The following is a 16,992-nucleotide window of genomic DNA, read 5'->3' as shown; positions in this document are numbered from 1 at the left end:
ACACGTAATTACTTTAGTTTTTTAAAGCAAAGAATCGATATAAATATGAATAAGAAGAAAATGGCGCCCTTTTCAAGCAGAACAGCTTCGTTTCAGTTTTACGGTATTGAATGGTGTAGTATTGCGCCGTCGGATTCAGGGTTGTACTATTGTAATGTAAAGAACATGCAGAAAGGGTTGTAATCAACTGAATTCCTTCTAGTACACTGACAAAAAAGCTTAAACAGATATATAAATAAAAATAAAAAAGGTTATGTAAATGTTTTTAAAAAGACACGTAATCACGTGAGCAGGATTTTTTCCTTCTTTTGACATGATAACAAGTAACGTTCTTATTTTTTATTATTTATCTATTTATCTATTTTCGAGAGAGTACCACGTGTAAGTGGAGAAGGAAAAAAACAGAATTATACAAAATTTGTGTCAAATTGTCTAAAGTTCCGATTTTTTTTTTTTGGCTTTCACTTTAATAAGAACGTGAATTTATGAGGTGAATTTATTCGACATAATATGATTCAACTCAAAAAAAATAAATAAAAGCTAATGTGAATTAAGATTAAAGTTAAGGTGTTATTGTGGACCCTCACCACTTTTAAAAAACCTTGTTAAACTTTGTGACATATTCATATTCTATGGAGGTCAGGCGTGAACGAACACCCAATAATTTTATTATACCATATTTCTTCAAACTGAAACATAATTATCAAAGTATACTTACGCAAATAGATATGAAAAGTCTTTGTTAACGTTTGTGCCATATTTCCATGGAGTACAAGTGTGAACGCAGACCCCACAATTTTATTATACCATCCCTATTTAAGTTGAAATATACTTATCAAAGTATTCTTATGTACATCTATATCAAAAAACCCTTTTTTTTCATTTTTTATTTCCATACTTTGGGGGCCAGGCGCAAACGCAGACCCCACAATTTTTATGAACCATCATTCTACCAGATCAAACGTACCCATTCCTGATCCTCGATACATCTTCTATCATTATATGTAATCAGTTTTTTAAAATAGTCAACCATATAGGAGCCTATTTGTGACCAGACACACACACACACACACATGGTCAGCTTTATATTATATATATATATGAAGATAAACAAAAGCAAAAGTTACTGATGGCAGGTTTTCTTCCAAATGAAAAACAACTGGTTGTCCTCAACATGATAACCTGTGTCGATTGGTTCAAATATGTTCGCTCTATTATCACCACAACAGGCCAAGGGGAGGAAGATATCTTCAACAGCAGCAGTGTTCGCACTGCCTTCTATTGATTTTGATCGCAGCTCTGATCTCAAAACGAAATAAGTCTGGACACCAGTCAGGATCTACCAGGCCTTGTCCACACCATTCTCCTTTATAGTTGTGAAACTTGGCCTATGCGAGCAGATGACCAACGCAAACTGGAAGTATACAACCATTTCTGTCTTTACCATCCACTGGCAACAGTATCCCTAACAATACAATCCATGCTCGCTACAACATTCTTTCCTGCCAAAAATCACTCCTTGCCAGATGCTTTCATTCGTTCTGCCATGCCCTTCAACAGCACCCAAGTGACTTCATCAACTCAGCACCACCACCAGGTTGGAAGAAATGTCACAGAGGTCATATCAAAACTTGGCTCAAGACAGTAAAGTAAGATGCCAAACTGATTCTGGGTCTTCGCTTTTATGCAGTTCATCTCAAGAACTGCGAATGATTTGCATTCATAACAGATGCAGCCTTGGATCACCATGTCTGATCAGCCAGTGTTCGGGACATGGTGAATTTGCTGGAAAGAGCTAGCCCAACCAATCCGGGGTGAATTCTGCAACTACAATCATAACCATTATATATATATATATATATATATATATATATATATATATATATATATATATATTATATTATATAAAATGTCCTTTTAACTAGGTTTTATTTTGTTTTCAATATATGCATTGATATGACTTACTAAAACATGTATTCTAATTTATTTGTATTTTTAAATAGAACAAACATCTCAAAATTAAAAACATAAAACATGTGTAGATATTTTCAACAGCTATCTGTACAAACATAAAGCTAAATCCAAAAACTGCAAGAGAACTGTAGCAGCAGGAGCAGCGTATACTTGCGGTTTAAGATTTTGAATATATTTGTTTTATAACATCATTGCTGATTGTTTGTAGCAGTCAACTTTCTTTCTGGTTTGTTCAATCAAAGACCATCTCTCAGGTGAGTTGACCACATGACTGAGTTTATAAAAAGTTAAATCCACTGCAATTCTTTCTTTCTTTCTCTTCCTGGCTCTTGCTGACAACATACTCCTCTGTTGGGGCACAACTTTGTCTGGCCCTTTTGGCCCTAGGTAGGCAAGACACGTTAACATTGCTATTGCCATACATGGACTTCAAAACGGTACATCCATGAACTTTTTTATCTTCCTACAGGATTCTCTAATCTTTCATGATACATGCTTCTACTACTAATGTCAACATGCATCCATGAAAAAGTCATACTAATGAAGATAATCAGTAAAGTTGTTATTAAATGTTAAAATGAGATTTTGTCATTCTTATTCTACAGAACTCTGCTATTTACAACAACTGTAAATAATTTTCCTTTCTCCTTCTGTGTAGCTAAAACTAAATGGAGCTTCCATGAACAAAGTTTATTTCCTGGAACTACTTGTCTGTGGAACACAATACCACTGCCCTATTTCCTAGTTGATTACAATATGGTTGTATTCAAGTCCAATATAAACAAATTATGCACAAACATGTGTAAACAAATTCTTGTCGAGCTGTTCTCTTAACATTCTACTCAATTTCAGCTGTAATTACCAATCAGTCATGGTATTTGTCTCACCATCCATCTCACAAACTCATTAACTCTTATCCTCAAGTGGCCTTTGGGCCTTGATAAGTGGTGACTCATTTGTCAAAAAAGAAAGAAAAAAAATAAAAGATATAAATGATTTTTTTTGTAGAAAGCCTTCCGAGATGATGAAATCACTAGTCTTTCTGATACATTAAAAAAACTGAATATCATCACCAGATTATGGGAAAAGTGAGTATCTTTTTTTTAATTTTTTTATTTTTGGGTGCTTATCAACTTTTACCTCAATAGTAAAACATTATAATCGCACAAAAATTTTAGTATGTACATACCTTTTAGGTTAAAAAAAAAAAGGTTGTACATAAAAATGTATGCAAATTTATCCAGTATTTTTGTTTTTTAAAAATAAAATAGAATCACCCCCAAGCAAATTTGGAAATCCATTCTTAACATGGGGGTGAGTGGGGTTTTTGTTAATTCTTTAACTTCTTCTTTGTTAGTGTAGCGAAATTCGAAAATTGAAATATTGAATTTCAAGTGAAACCAATGACATCTACTGAATTGTCCTGTCACAGTAATGAACATATAAAAAAATTACAAAAAAAAATAAGGTAGAAAATTAATTATTATGAAAATAATTTTCAAACACAATTACGGAAAATTAAGTTTTGCAAAAAAAAAAAAAAAGGGAGGTAAATATTTTCTAAAAACTGAAAATCTTTGGTCAATTTAGCAAAACTTAATTTTTGCTAATTGTCTTGAAAAACTGTTTTTATTAATAATTAATTTTCTACCTTATTGCTTTTCATAATTTTTGGATATTTTCATTACTGCAGCATGACAATTCAGTAGGTACCATTGGTTTCACTTGAAATTCAATTTTGAATTTCGCTACAATAACGAAGAACCTTTTTTAGAAGTTGAGTTACGTCCCTTTGGCCTTGACCTTAATGAAGGCGCAAATGAATTCAACAATCCAATATTTTTTATTGTTTTTTTTTTTTTGTTTTTTTTATAATGGAAGTACTGAATTATTTTGTGTGATTTTTGGTGTACTGTCTTTTTTAATCTAACATGTACGTACATAAGTTTTTTGTGCTATTTTTTTTTTACTTTCTTTTTACAAACAGTTTTAAATATTGAGATGAAACTGGATAAACTCCCTTTTTTTCTTTTGTATTTTATAAATGAACAACATGATCCACAACCCATTGGGACAATTTTGATATATTGTACATTAGTGTTTACATTTAACGCCCTTGACTGAGTAAAAATGCATTTATTTATTGGTAGTTTATGGGACTTGTATTACATTTGAACAACTTGTATAACAGACTGGAAATGAAAGATTTACATCAAATCTGTTGCTATGGTCACTGCAGAAATGGTTGAATCATTCTACCACTCCAGAAAATATCTTGCTATTAACACAGTCCTTTACCTATATAGGTCAAATATGTCTAAACATAAAGTACTGTTGCTACAACTAGGGAGATGTTGCTTACAGCATCCTTTCTTGTCTTGCCTTGACAGAGTACAAAACCAACTTTGAAATCCAGTGGAGATGTCTTCTCTACAACCACTTTCTCACAGAAGAGATGTTGCTAGTATTTCTCTGCTCTGTCATTATTTTCATGGTAGATATTCAACAACACTCCAATCTATGGTTTCTCTTCATGTAAAACAGTCACGACAAAAACTCATCTAGCTACAACCACTGTCAATAATTTTTCTTTCTTTCTTTACATAAAACTAAATGAAGTTTTTTTCTTAGAACTACCTGTCTGTGAAACACAATCTTGGTGGGCTACTTCACAGATGACTGCAACATAAGTATTTTCAAAATCAGTATAAACAAATATTTGGTTAGCCATCCTCTTAAATAATAAAATTCTGCTTAATTTCATGGTGTTGCTGCACCATCTACCTGACAAACTCAATAACACTCATCCTCTAATGGCTTTTGAGTTTTGATAATTGATAACTCCTTAGTAAAAAAAAATATTCACAAAACACTTTATTTACAATATTTGGTTTTACATGTTTTCCATTAAATAAAATCTTTAATATTTTTCTGACTATGCCTTCATAAAATGTCAATTTTTCCACACTTCAAACGTTTCATGAATAGGGGAGGTAGAACTTTTTCATCAATGAATATCATCCTGTTTCCTTCAAAACATATCAATCAATACTTTCTGTTTGAAAAGAAAGAAGCATTGTTGACTAATAATCACTATAGATTAAATTTCATATGTGCAGAAGAGAGGGTATGGCTCTCTAGGTTGGGAAATGAGGAGGGATGGAGACTGGAAAATTTATATCAATTTCAGATTTTTTTGCCATTGGCTACAAAATTTTCCCAGTTTTCTCTACCTGTATCTTTAAATGCTATTGTTGAAAAAAATATAATGTATATAGAGTTGCTTACTATGAAAGCTTAAAAAACATCAAGACATTTTTTTTTATTTAATAATAAAACAAATGTCTTGATGTTGAAGTATAGATCAAATAAAGAAATATATTTATTTTCAAAAAGGCTAATTTCAAATCAAAAATTGGTATTTGTAATGTATCTTTTTTTCCAAAATTTATAAAAAATATATTTTTTTTCTTTTTTCAAAGAGTGAAAGGCGATTTTGTTCTTTGTAATGTGATTTCTTTACTAAGAAACAGTTTAAGTAAAGTTTTGAAAGTGGTTTTGATCTCTATATAATATTTTTTTAGTTCAATAGCTTTTACATAGTTTTTACTGGCATTGACTTTGCTGTGTCATGAATCCCTTTTTTTAATTAATTTTTTTTAAATATGTGGTAATATGCATTTATTATATATTAAAATGCATTGTAAATAAGCAATTTAAATGTTATTTAAATGGAAATAGAACTTAATACTGGTCATATTTACTTAAAATGAGAGTGACATGCAGTGTTTGTAAAAAAATGTATTGTTTAACCAGCAACAATCCATTATATGCAGAGACTTTTTGTTTGACACCAATTTGCATCACATGATGTGGCTGTAAAATTTGCATCACTATCATAAATTTGCTAATTCTTTGTATCTGTTTCTATATTAAGTGATATATTATTTGACTATTATGTAAAGTCTGTAATCTATTAGTAGTAGTATTTTTTCTTAGTAACTGAATTAGCTGCTGAGAAAAAATAAAGTGACCATCTCAAATAATATGTGTTGTTGATAGCAAAGATGGCAGTTGCTATTTTCACATTGTTTCAGCCAATGTAACCTCCATCTTTATGTCAGACATAGGAACATATATGGAATTTTAAACTGACTCCATTATAAGTTTAGAGATTGCATTATCTGAAACAATGAAAATATCAACCAAGATGAGAATAGTAGTCCAAATAATTAAAATATAAACTTTTTTGTTAATTTGTATTCATTCTCTGTCTAAAGAAACAGAATTTAAAAACACATAAATAAATAAATGTACATAATCAATATCTTCCACGAAAAGTTAAGGTTTGGAAGTTAATGTTGTCAAGACCTAAAGCGATGATCAATGGTTGTCATGTTGGAAAGCTCTGAAAAAGAGGAAAATTCCCCTGCTCAATTTATGAAAATGGAGTCGGGTGCAATTTAATTTTTTGTGGTATCCAAAAGCATTGGTTCTACAAAAAGGTGCAGTTGAATTGCTAGTAGATTGAAAAAGCATAAGTGTGTGCAAGAAGTGTAAGACAATGAAAGTGGATGAGCATTCAGATGTGGAGAAAGTATATCTGGATGATGAAGCTGTTGAGGTTGTCATGAAGTTTTTTTTTTACTTTGGTGAGACAATTAGAGCACAGGGTGGAGCAGGTGATAGTGTGGTTGTAAGAAGTAGAAGTGGATGGAGTAAGTTCAGGAAACTTCTGCCATGATTAATCAGCAGAGCATTTCCATTGTCGACTAAAGAAAAAGTCTATCAGACATGTTTACACAGTGTGATGATGTACAGAAGTGAAACCTGGCCAGTGAGGGGTTGAGGACATGCAATGCATGATATGAGGATAACCTGATGGATGTATAATGTGAGTCTTATACAAATTTAGTTCTGATGACCACGGAGGAAGATTGAATCTGGACAGTATAGGAAGATGTGTGCAGAAGAATAGACTTTGATGGTATGGCAACATTTAAAGAATGGATGAGAATTTTTGGATTAGTAGATGTAGAACAGTTGTGGTAGCCAGTTCAGTTCAGAGAAAGGCCAAGGTAAACATGGGAGGAAGTGATAAAAATGGGCATGAGGAGGGATAAATAAAAAATGGACAAGAGATAGGGTATTTTGAAGTCAATTTCTTAAAGCCATTCAGCACATGCCAGCATGTAAAAACGAATGTTAATTGATGATGATGATACACTTACTTACACTTAGTCTTTGTTAATCCCCCCCCCTTTCTAAAAATTGTCTTTATTTTTGTTTTTTTCAGTTTACGTACAGCCACTGATTGCAGTTTTTTGTACTGGCATCGGGTCATTTTCCCTATTTATTTAACAGACATGCTTGACAACATAAATGATACACATCGAATACATGTAAGTATGTTTTGTTTGAGGTATTTTGTTTTTAATCTATGTAATATGCTTCAAAATTGCATGTTCATACATACATTATCACTATTCACATTTTAAAAAAATGAGATTTTATTCAATATATTAAATGTTCTAGCAGCTTTTGAGGAGTTGTATAGTGATGTTTTTGGTATACAATGAAACATGTGTAAGACGTTGTGTGGTGAAAATGTAGGTGGTGTCTCCCTAAATATAAATGAAAAAAAAAGATTCTGAGTGAATTAATTTCATCTATCATCTAATGGTATAGCTGCTCTGAAAATAGAAATTCACCTTCATTGAGTTTAATATTTGTTACAATTCAAAACAATATATGCAATATATATTGCATATATATGCAATATATATTGATGTTTTGGATTTTTATAAAACTTTCTAAAAAGTTGGAACCAACTGATTTCTATATAATTTTATTTGTCTATACTTCGCAATAACTCTTGGGTGTTCCCCCAGGGGCTCTTTTAGGGCTAATACAAACACTCCATTTTTGGGACTATTTTATCATATTTGTCCAAAATTTTCTGTGTATGTCTATTTATTAGCAATTTTGCATAGTGCTGAACTCAAATTTAAATATGTTAAGGCTTTGGGAACTTTTGGGGCTAAATGGGGGTGGGGGCAAATGATGAACTAACTACGCCTTCAAATTTTTGGAAATTTTGCACGAATATTATAGTAACAGAACGGATTTTTCTGGAAAAATTCCGGTTGTCCCCCCCCCCCTCCCAGGGGTGCCCTTCAGGTAAATATGGCTAAAATTTATACTTTTGTGCTTATTTAAAAAAAATTGATTCCTTGGATTTTTATAAAACTTTCTTAAAAGTTGTAACTAATTATTACTATATAACTTTGTTTGTCTATACTTCGTGTTAACCCTTGGGTGTTCCCCAGGGGCTTTTTAGGGCTAATAAAAACACTCCATTTTTGGGGCTATTTTATCATATTTGTCCAAAATTTTTTTGTATGTTTATTTAGCAGTTTTGCATGGTGCTAAACTCAAATTTAAATATGTTAATGCCTTGGGGACTTTTGGGGCTAAATGGGGGGGGGCAAATGATGGACTTAGTCATTTCTTTTTTTTGCATGGTGCAGAACTCAAATTTACGTATGCTAAGGCCTAAAACTGCACCGTTTGTTCATTTTCACCAGGATTTGACATCCCCTGGAGACTTTTGGGGCTAAAAGGGGAGGGCAATGCTAAACTTAGTCATTATTTTTACGCCTCGTTCACTGTGCACTCACGGGGGACCATGCATGCTTTACTTGTTCATTCCTTTTCTTCTCTTAAATGTAAAAATAACCTACTTTTTAATCATTTCTGATAAAGTTTTTTCATAATAAAAGCAAAACAAAAAATTGCACCATGCAGGAATTTTTCTGGATTTTAAATAATAAAAGGCTAATTGCTAGAGCCTTACCTGCTTATGTTTTTTTGTTGCTATTTGGCTGGATTTTATTTTTCTCTCACTTTATTTTTCTTTTTTATTCCTTTTTTCTCTGCCTCTCTTCTTGTCTTTTGTAAGAGTTCTCTCTGAAAACAGAAAATGTTAATTTTGTCATGAAGGCTAAGACTTCAAGTGATTCATGTTGCGAGTAGAGGAGATAGATGGCTTTTGTTTCATCAAAGAATGAATTGCTGTTTTCCCTCTCCTCACTGGTGCTAGGAGATCAGGCTATCCGGTAATACTGGCTTCCTTACCTAAAATGCACCAAACATTAATGTTATTGTCTTTTTCCTTTCTTTTGCAAAGCTCAATCATGTTCTGAAAAGATAAAACAAAAGCAACAATTTTTCTCTGCAAACAGCATGAATAAATAGTTGCAGATATTGTTCTGTTATGGGTGATGAGGTGTGTATATTCTCAAGTATATATATTCTTGTGTATGTGGTGTCTAGACAATTTGACATGGCCATGACTGTCTTCTGTGCATGCACATGTGTGTCTACAGTCATGGGTGTGTGTGTGCATGCATGCGTGCGTGCCACACATAAGAAGATCTCAAGACGTATCTTTTTCTCATTCTTGATTGGTGCCCCTCATGACGATTCATGCTTGCTCTCCAAAAACACAACTTGATTTTATTGTTTGGAGAAGTTTTTATTTGGATTCCATCATTGACAGTGTGGCCTTGCATTACTGAATTGATTCAGATCTTTTTTCTTATTTTTTCGTTTTCTCATTCTGAATTAAGATTCTCTCGTTAGCTCTATACTGTAGACTGCCAAACTCAAACTGCTCTAGGAATGCATGTGCGTCCCTATTTATATTAAGGTATATGTGTGGGGCAGTAACCTTGTTACTCGGCTGCATCCAAAATGCACTGACCTGCCTTGTGACCTTTGCTGGTATGCAAGTGCGCATGTTGTCAAGGGAAGTTAATGGGTTTGAAACCAGTCAGTCTCAACCTTTCAACCTCTGTGCACTTAACTTAGAACACAAACCAGTTGAGTTCAACTCAGTACCGTGTTAACTGCATTATTGACACACAACAATATAATGAACTTAAAACATAAATGTTTTTTCCATAATTAGTGGATTCCACATTAAATAATACAGAAACGGTTGATTTATCATTAAAGAAACAACTAAAGTAAACCTATGAATAACTATTTGAAAATAAAAGGAATTTTAGGCATAAAAACTTTTTTCCAAAATTACTCAAGTTAACATTAAATAACTCGAAAAGGGTTCATATGCCATAAAGCAAAATAAACCAAACATCCTGTCTCCTCACATGTGCACTTAGTGTTTTTCTCTTAAGTTGTTTTTAGTTGTTTTTTTGTTGTGTGTTTTGTTTTATTCTGCTCTCTCTCCACACAGAGATTGAGAAATTCATTTCAATTTCAGGTTTTCTTTTTTGCCATTGGCTACTCGGATCCTTGACTATTTGATTGCATTGTTTAGTTGTTTTCATCCATTTTTTTCTACATATATATTCACAATTTTATTTGCAGTACTTATTTGGTGCTCTCAGAGATTGTGTGTTACCGATGGAGTATGTTCGACATTTAGAGTCTCCTCAAGTGTTGAAGGACAGTTTTGATAAAGAAATTACTGATCACTTGAAAGAGGTATATCTATTTTTTATGATTATCATTTTGAATTTGAATTCAATAACCTTGCAAGTACAATTATTTTACAGGAAAGATGTGTGGTCTAAGCAACAATAATAAATGCAGGTTCTGTAGCACTGAGGTTGAGAGTGTGGGCCACCTGATTTCTGGTTGCAAAGTCCTACTTGGAGACGGTTATTATACAGATCGCCATAACGGAGTTTGCAAATACCTTCACTGGAAGATATGTAAGAAACTCAACATTCAGTGTAGTAAAAACTCCTGGGAACATATACCCGAACGAACAGTTGGGAATGACAACTACACTATTCACTATGACTACATAATCCCTACTGCTACATATCTTGAAAATGCAGCTGTTAAACCAGATATAGTGATTTGGGACAGAGCAAACAAAAAAGCGACCGTAATAGAGGTCAGTGTACCCAATGATACAGGGCTTAACAGAGTTGAGAGGGAAAAGATTACAAAGTATCAAGGACTTATGTATGATATGAAACGAAATTGGAAATTAAAAGACGTTTCAATTATACCAGTCATCATAGGAGCAACTGGGCTTATGAAAAAGAACTTTAAAAAGTACATAGCAAGCATACCCGGTGAACCAAGTGCAAGTGAAATACAAACGATTGCACTGAAAGGGACGGCTAGAATCCTGAAAAAATCTCTTGGTTGGACTCACTAAAATAGGGGTAAATGTCAGACATCTGGTTGGATGTCCCATCCCCTAGAAGAAAAAGTTTAAGAAAAATGAAAAAAAAAAGAGAGAAACACACACACACACACAACCACCCACCCACCCATCCAATGTAACAAGTCCTGGGAACATATACCAGAAAGAACTTTTAGAAATAAGTCATACATCAACCACTATGACTATGCAATTCCTAGAGCTACTTACTTAGAAAATAGAACTATTAAACCTGATATAGTGATATGGGATAAGAGGGAGAGATTAACAGCCCTAGTTTAAATCAGTGTCACTAATGATGCTGGCTTAAACAGAGCTGAGAGAGAGAAAGATAACGAAATACCAGAGTTTTGTGTATGACATGAAAAGAAACTGGAATCTTAGGAAGATTTTCATTATCCTAGTAATCATAACAATTGGGCTCATAAAATAAGATTTCAAAAAACTACCTGGCGAATATAAACACAGTGCAACAAATATTAAATAATTGCACTTAAAGGGACAGTTAGAATCCTCAAAAAATCTCTTTGTTGGATTTTCTGAAATCGCAGGTGAATGTCTAGCATCTGGTAATATGCCCTATTTGTGGCAAAATCAAAAAGATAAGAAAGTTGGAAAAGAAAAGAATGTAAATCATGTGGTGTAGTGATTATAGTTGTGGACTGTGGGCTCGGTTTGCCGAGTTTGTGTTCTGTTGAAATACTGCATTATTTTCACGAATGGCCCTGGGAAAGATATGAATCCATGCATCCTCCTCCTATATATGAATTAAATAGTAACATCTCTCAAAACTTTGATTGTGCAACTAATATCAGAAAAAAATTTTTTTTTAAATAATGCCAATCATTTTCTGTGTTTTTCCTTCCTACAGAATTCAAAATGCTGTTGAATTTAAACATTTATTTTTTAAATGCTTTTTAACGTCTGTCAGAGTGATCTAATAATTATATGATGATCTGCTCATACGAGCTAAATTGACAGACTTTAATTCAACTGAAAGTGCTCAACGATAAGAAAGGAGTTTTTTAAAGGGGCTGACATAATTATTTACTATGATAATTATAAAATACCTACAGACACTAGTGCTTCATCTTTTTGGGGATCATCAGTGCAGGGTGTCACGATTAACACAAGTCAATAGATTCAAACCCGGCGAGAGAAGCCATCTCTGGCTTCATTAGCAAGGACCCAATCCATTTGGTTACCGTTAATCACAAGAAATGCTGTTGAATTTAAACATTAATTTTAAAAAAAATTTTTTTTTAATCTTGTGTTATATATTGACCTTGAAGAGAATCAGATAGATACAACTAAACAAGATTGCAGGATGAAGCCAGATAAAGAGATAGCACGATTTATTATTTTAAGTTTTTTTCTGTAATAAATATTTTTGTTTCCTTCCCTGTCATCTTCCATAGAATCTCCTTGATCCACTGTGCCGTGCTATAGAGACCGATTTGAGATTGCACATTCACTCTCACCTGCAACTAGATGACCGTAATCCTCATAAAGTGGGCCTGAAAGACTTGTCCAATTTTCTGCGAGTGAGACCAATCCGGTTCTTTGACCGATTCATCAACATTAAAAGTAAGTGACAATTTGTTGCTTTGCTGTTTATACATAACAAATTAAGGCATGACAATTGTGCAACATTTGCTCTTTATTTAATGGTGAATATAAAATAAATTTGAATTTATGTTTCTCTAAATTATTATTATCTGAAATTGGAATATAGTCAGAAAATGTTTATTTTACTTAAATAAATATTTGTTGCAAATTAGTGTTAGTATTAAAATCACAAGATAACATGAGGTGATATTAACAAATGATTGCTGTTGCAATATTTTTGGCATTTACTGGGTATGATCACAAATATTTGGACAATTATATTTCTAGCTAGTGATAATAAGAATGAACCAATCAGGTACCAGAATCACTGTATAAAATGTCTCTTTGAATTTTTTAATCATAGCTTTTCATTTTGATATGAAAAGAGGGTCACTGCTGATCCTGACTGGATTAATACTACCATTTCTTTACCTGAAATTCTTTACAATTCAAAGCTTCTCTGACTAGCTTGGTACTGTTAAATTTTGTTTAGGACAAATACATTTAATATTCGCAATTGGATAATTTTCATTTTTCTAAGATAGTTATTTTGTTTGTCATCTCCTTTTGGATAATTTTTCTATTACACTACATGCTAGAGAATATACAAATATGTACAGAATATGCAAACTACTGAATGAAAGGGAAGATGTACGAGTGACCATATGCATCAGTCTGTATATAAATGATGACCAAGTTAAAATGTAAATCTGCATCAGAACAAGTTTAACCACTATTCACATTACAATTTCCGATTATGCTTTTTCAGTTCTAGCATGGTATGCAAATGAAATACCTAAATAAATAGAGCAAATCTCAAGCAGTGGATACCACTGTCACACCAAGATTTGATACAAGATTAACACGACCCAACAGTAGCATCACTGATAGAATACATGAACACATTGGCTGTAGAAACATGGATAAGATGCTTCGAGGTAGTGGTCAGAGTAAAGGAATTAAAAGATAAACAAAGTGAAAGGAAGCAAAATAAAATTACTGATATATTCCCCGCAACAGTTGGGTGCGAAGCGATCCAGGAATTTTCAATTGTGGCATATCCAAGCAATTTAGAAGAGCTGACGTTCAAAGAAATTGGTGAGATAATAAAAAGGAATAGTCAGAAGGAGTGAGAGATCAAATCAAGGCATCAATCTTTGCAGATTTAGGGAAGTATAACATGATATGCAAATGAGATACCTAAATAAATTGACCTTGGGAAATTGTAATCCAGAGACTTGATATGAGGTTAACAGCACATCCCCTGTATTTTCCTTTTTTTCTCAACAAATTTATTTAATTTCATTCGACCTTGTTGATAAAATGTAATGAAATCTTTTTGGTCCCCCGACAAAAGAGGGATTGGACCTAGTTATTTCCTGCTGTTTGTTTGGTCGTTTGTTTGCACTTTTCTCAATAATCACGCCTTGGATTTTTTAAGAATTTTGCACAAACATTAATCATGGTGAAAGTAAATTTTTACCAGAATGGATTTTCTGGAATAACTCTGATTGCCACCCTAGGATGCATTATGGGGATAAAATTGTCCCAAAATCGTTTGCCCATTCATTTGTTTACACTTTTCACAATAACCTTGGAATTTTTGGAAATTTTGCACAAATATTAGTCATAGTAAAAGTAAATTTTTGCCAGAATAGATTTTCCAGGATAATTCTGGTTGCCCTTCTAGGGGGCATTATTGGGGCAAAATTGCCCTCAAGTTGTTCACTCATGGAGGGGGACCCCTCATACTTGGCTTGTTTATTGTTTTTTAAAAATATTTTTAATTGTTTATGCTATTCATTAATGCAACTGCTTTCTTTTCAGGTTATGTTGAGCATTATTTGGATAAAACTTTCTATAATTTGACGACTGTCACCTTACATGACTGGAAAACATACAGTGAGATGAAAAACATGGCTGAAGAAAAATATGGCGTCACTCTTATTGAATCACACTTACCAAGTCAAACTTTGGAACAGGTAACCTCAATTTACGATTTCTGTACCAGCAAACATTATAAAAACATTGTTTGAATTATTCAGACTATTTTTTTCACCTTTGGTATTCTATTCACAATGTTTCAGCTGATATAAGCTCCAACCTTCTTCTGGTGCATCTTTTTGAACTTGGGAACTTTTTAATTGGATTTGGAAATCTTTCACTCTGACTTGGACATCTCTGTCAAACTTGTGAAAACTGCATGGAATTTGGAACTGAACCTTTCCGTATCATTTCCGGTGTTTAATTAAAATATCCTTGAATTTGAAAAGACGTATCTGAAAAAGATTGGACATTATATTCGTTAAAATGTTATGAACATAATAAAGATGAGAATTGTAGTCCGAATATTTCAATAATGTAAAAATAGTAACTTGCATTCAGTTATGCATATACAATGAATTGTTTATAATATAGTTTTATGCTTCAGCATTAAATAACCTAAAAAGGGTTTATATGCCATAAAGAATGCAAACCAAATATTTATTTTACTTCATATTATCAACACAGGAAATACAAATCTTGCTTCTTGATAAATATGAAACATGTTAAAGTTCAATTATGTTTCAGAATTTTTTAGATGAGGCTTGATAAATTGTATCATTTGGACTACTACACTCATCTTGCAAATAATATTTGCAGCATTTCACCTGTTTTCTGTATCTTGTTGAAATCCAGAATTTGTATGAAATTTTGAATTAAACCTTTTATTTAATCTATGGAAGTAAATTGTTCTTGTCTAGTCGGCCATGACCAAGTAGTAGTCTTAAGTAGTTGTAAATTATATTCTTTATATTGCCTGTACTGGGGGTTTGAACCTTCAGCCTCTAGAAGGCTGTCACTTAGAACTGATTATTACTTAGCACTTTATCCATTGTGCCACAGATCCATGCGGACAATTCTACTCATAATTTTAGTAGCCTTAAACCTATTCTTGTTTTTAGATGTGTAGGGTTGTTATTTGTTACTTCATATATTTTAAGAGAAAAAATATTTTGCTATTTCCTTTAAAGGGTCACCACTCCTAGGATTAATATCAGCAGAATGAAGAAGAAAAAAGAGAACACTTGCTTTTAAAATGACATTTTAATTGTTGAAAGTTTCAACTATTAAATAAATGATTTTATTCAGTAAAAAAAGATAACGCATTATTTGGTTTTCAAATATCTTAAAAATATATATATATACATATATATATATATTAGTGATGGGATGATTCCAATATTTTTCCTAATTCCACACTAAATTCCTGATTCCGATACAATTACCAATTTCAATTCTTTATAAATCTTGAAATATTAAGCTATAAAGTGGCTATTTCTTTCCCGATTACCATAAACACGTTATATGTGTACATACTTTCTCAAATGTAAAAATGCATGGAAGATCTTTAGATTTTAGTTTTACTGGTAGTTTAAAAACCAACAAATATTTATTATTTTATTATTACTACCAGCTGAGGAAGGTTTTGTTTTAACCAAAATTAAATAAAAAAGATAATCAAAGGAATCGTTTTCAGAAAATATGCACAAACTTTTCTGATTCCTGATTCCAATTCAGATTTATCAATTAATCAATCAATCAAAATTATTATTATTTTTACTATTATTATTATTATTATTATTATTATTATTATTATTATTAACTATAATAATTATTAAATATCTACAGACACTAGTGTTTCATCCTTTCAGGAATCATCAGTGCAGGGTGCCACGATTCACGCCAGTCGAGAGATTTGAACCTCGGCAACAGAAGTCATGTCTGGCTTCATTAGCAAGGACCTGAACCATTCAGCTACCATCAACTGCGAGAGATACAGTTGAAATTTAAACATTAATTCTTATTAAATGTTTTAACATCAGTCAGAGTGATCTAATCATTATATGACGATATGTACGTATAAGCTAAATTGACCAACTTTATTACAACTGAGAGTTCTCAACGATAAGAAACAAGTTTCTTAAAAGGGGATGACATTATTATTTACTATAATAATAATTAAATACCTACAGACACCAGTGGTTCATCCTTTTGGGAATCATTAGTGCAGGGTGTCACGATTAATGCCAGTTGAGAGATTTGAACCCGGCAACAGATATATATATATATATATATATATATGTATATATATATATATATATATATATATATTAGTTTTCCAAGTCTAAAAAGACATATCTGAAGAATGTCAGCGATTATAT

General features: G+C 32.3%; 1 protein-coding gene across 4 annotated transcripts in view; it reads left to right on the top strand.

Moving 5' to 3' along the window:
• The window catches only part of LOC145293849 (WASH complex subunit 4-like), a 144,978-nt gene that overhangs the window by 71,138 nt on the left and 56,848 nt on the right, over window positions 1-16,992 (top strand). For all 4 annotated transcript variants that reach the window (XM_080140540.1, XM_080140543.1, XM_080140539.1 and 1 more), the window contains exons 16-20: window positions 2,983-3,062; window positions 7,271-7,376; window positions 10,369-10,485; window positions 12,598-12,766; window positions 14,615-14,769. In XM_080140540.1, the coding sequence (XP_079996666.1) occupies window positions 2,983-3,062; window positions 7,271-7,376; window positions 10,369-10,485; window positions 12,598-12,766; window positions 14,615-14,769 (627 nt within the window). The remainder of the gene's footprint in view (window positions 1-2,982; window positions 3,063-7,270; window positions 7,377-10,368; window positions 10,486-12,597; window positions 12,767-14,614; window positions 14,770-16,992) is intronic.

Source organism: Euprymna scolopes, chromosome 15 (assembly GCF_053919585.1).
Source record: "Euprymna scolopes isolate OS-2025 chromosome 15, ASM5391958v1, whole genome shotgun sequence".
Lineage (NCBI taxonomy): Eukaryota > Metazoa > Mollusca > Cephalopoda > Sepiida > Sepiolidae > Euprymna > Euprymna scolopes.
The sequence above is the reverse complement of the archived record's forward strand: the minus strand, read 5'-3'. Positions and strand labels throughout refer to the sequence as shown.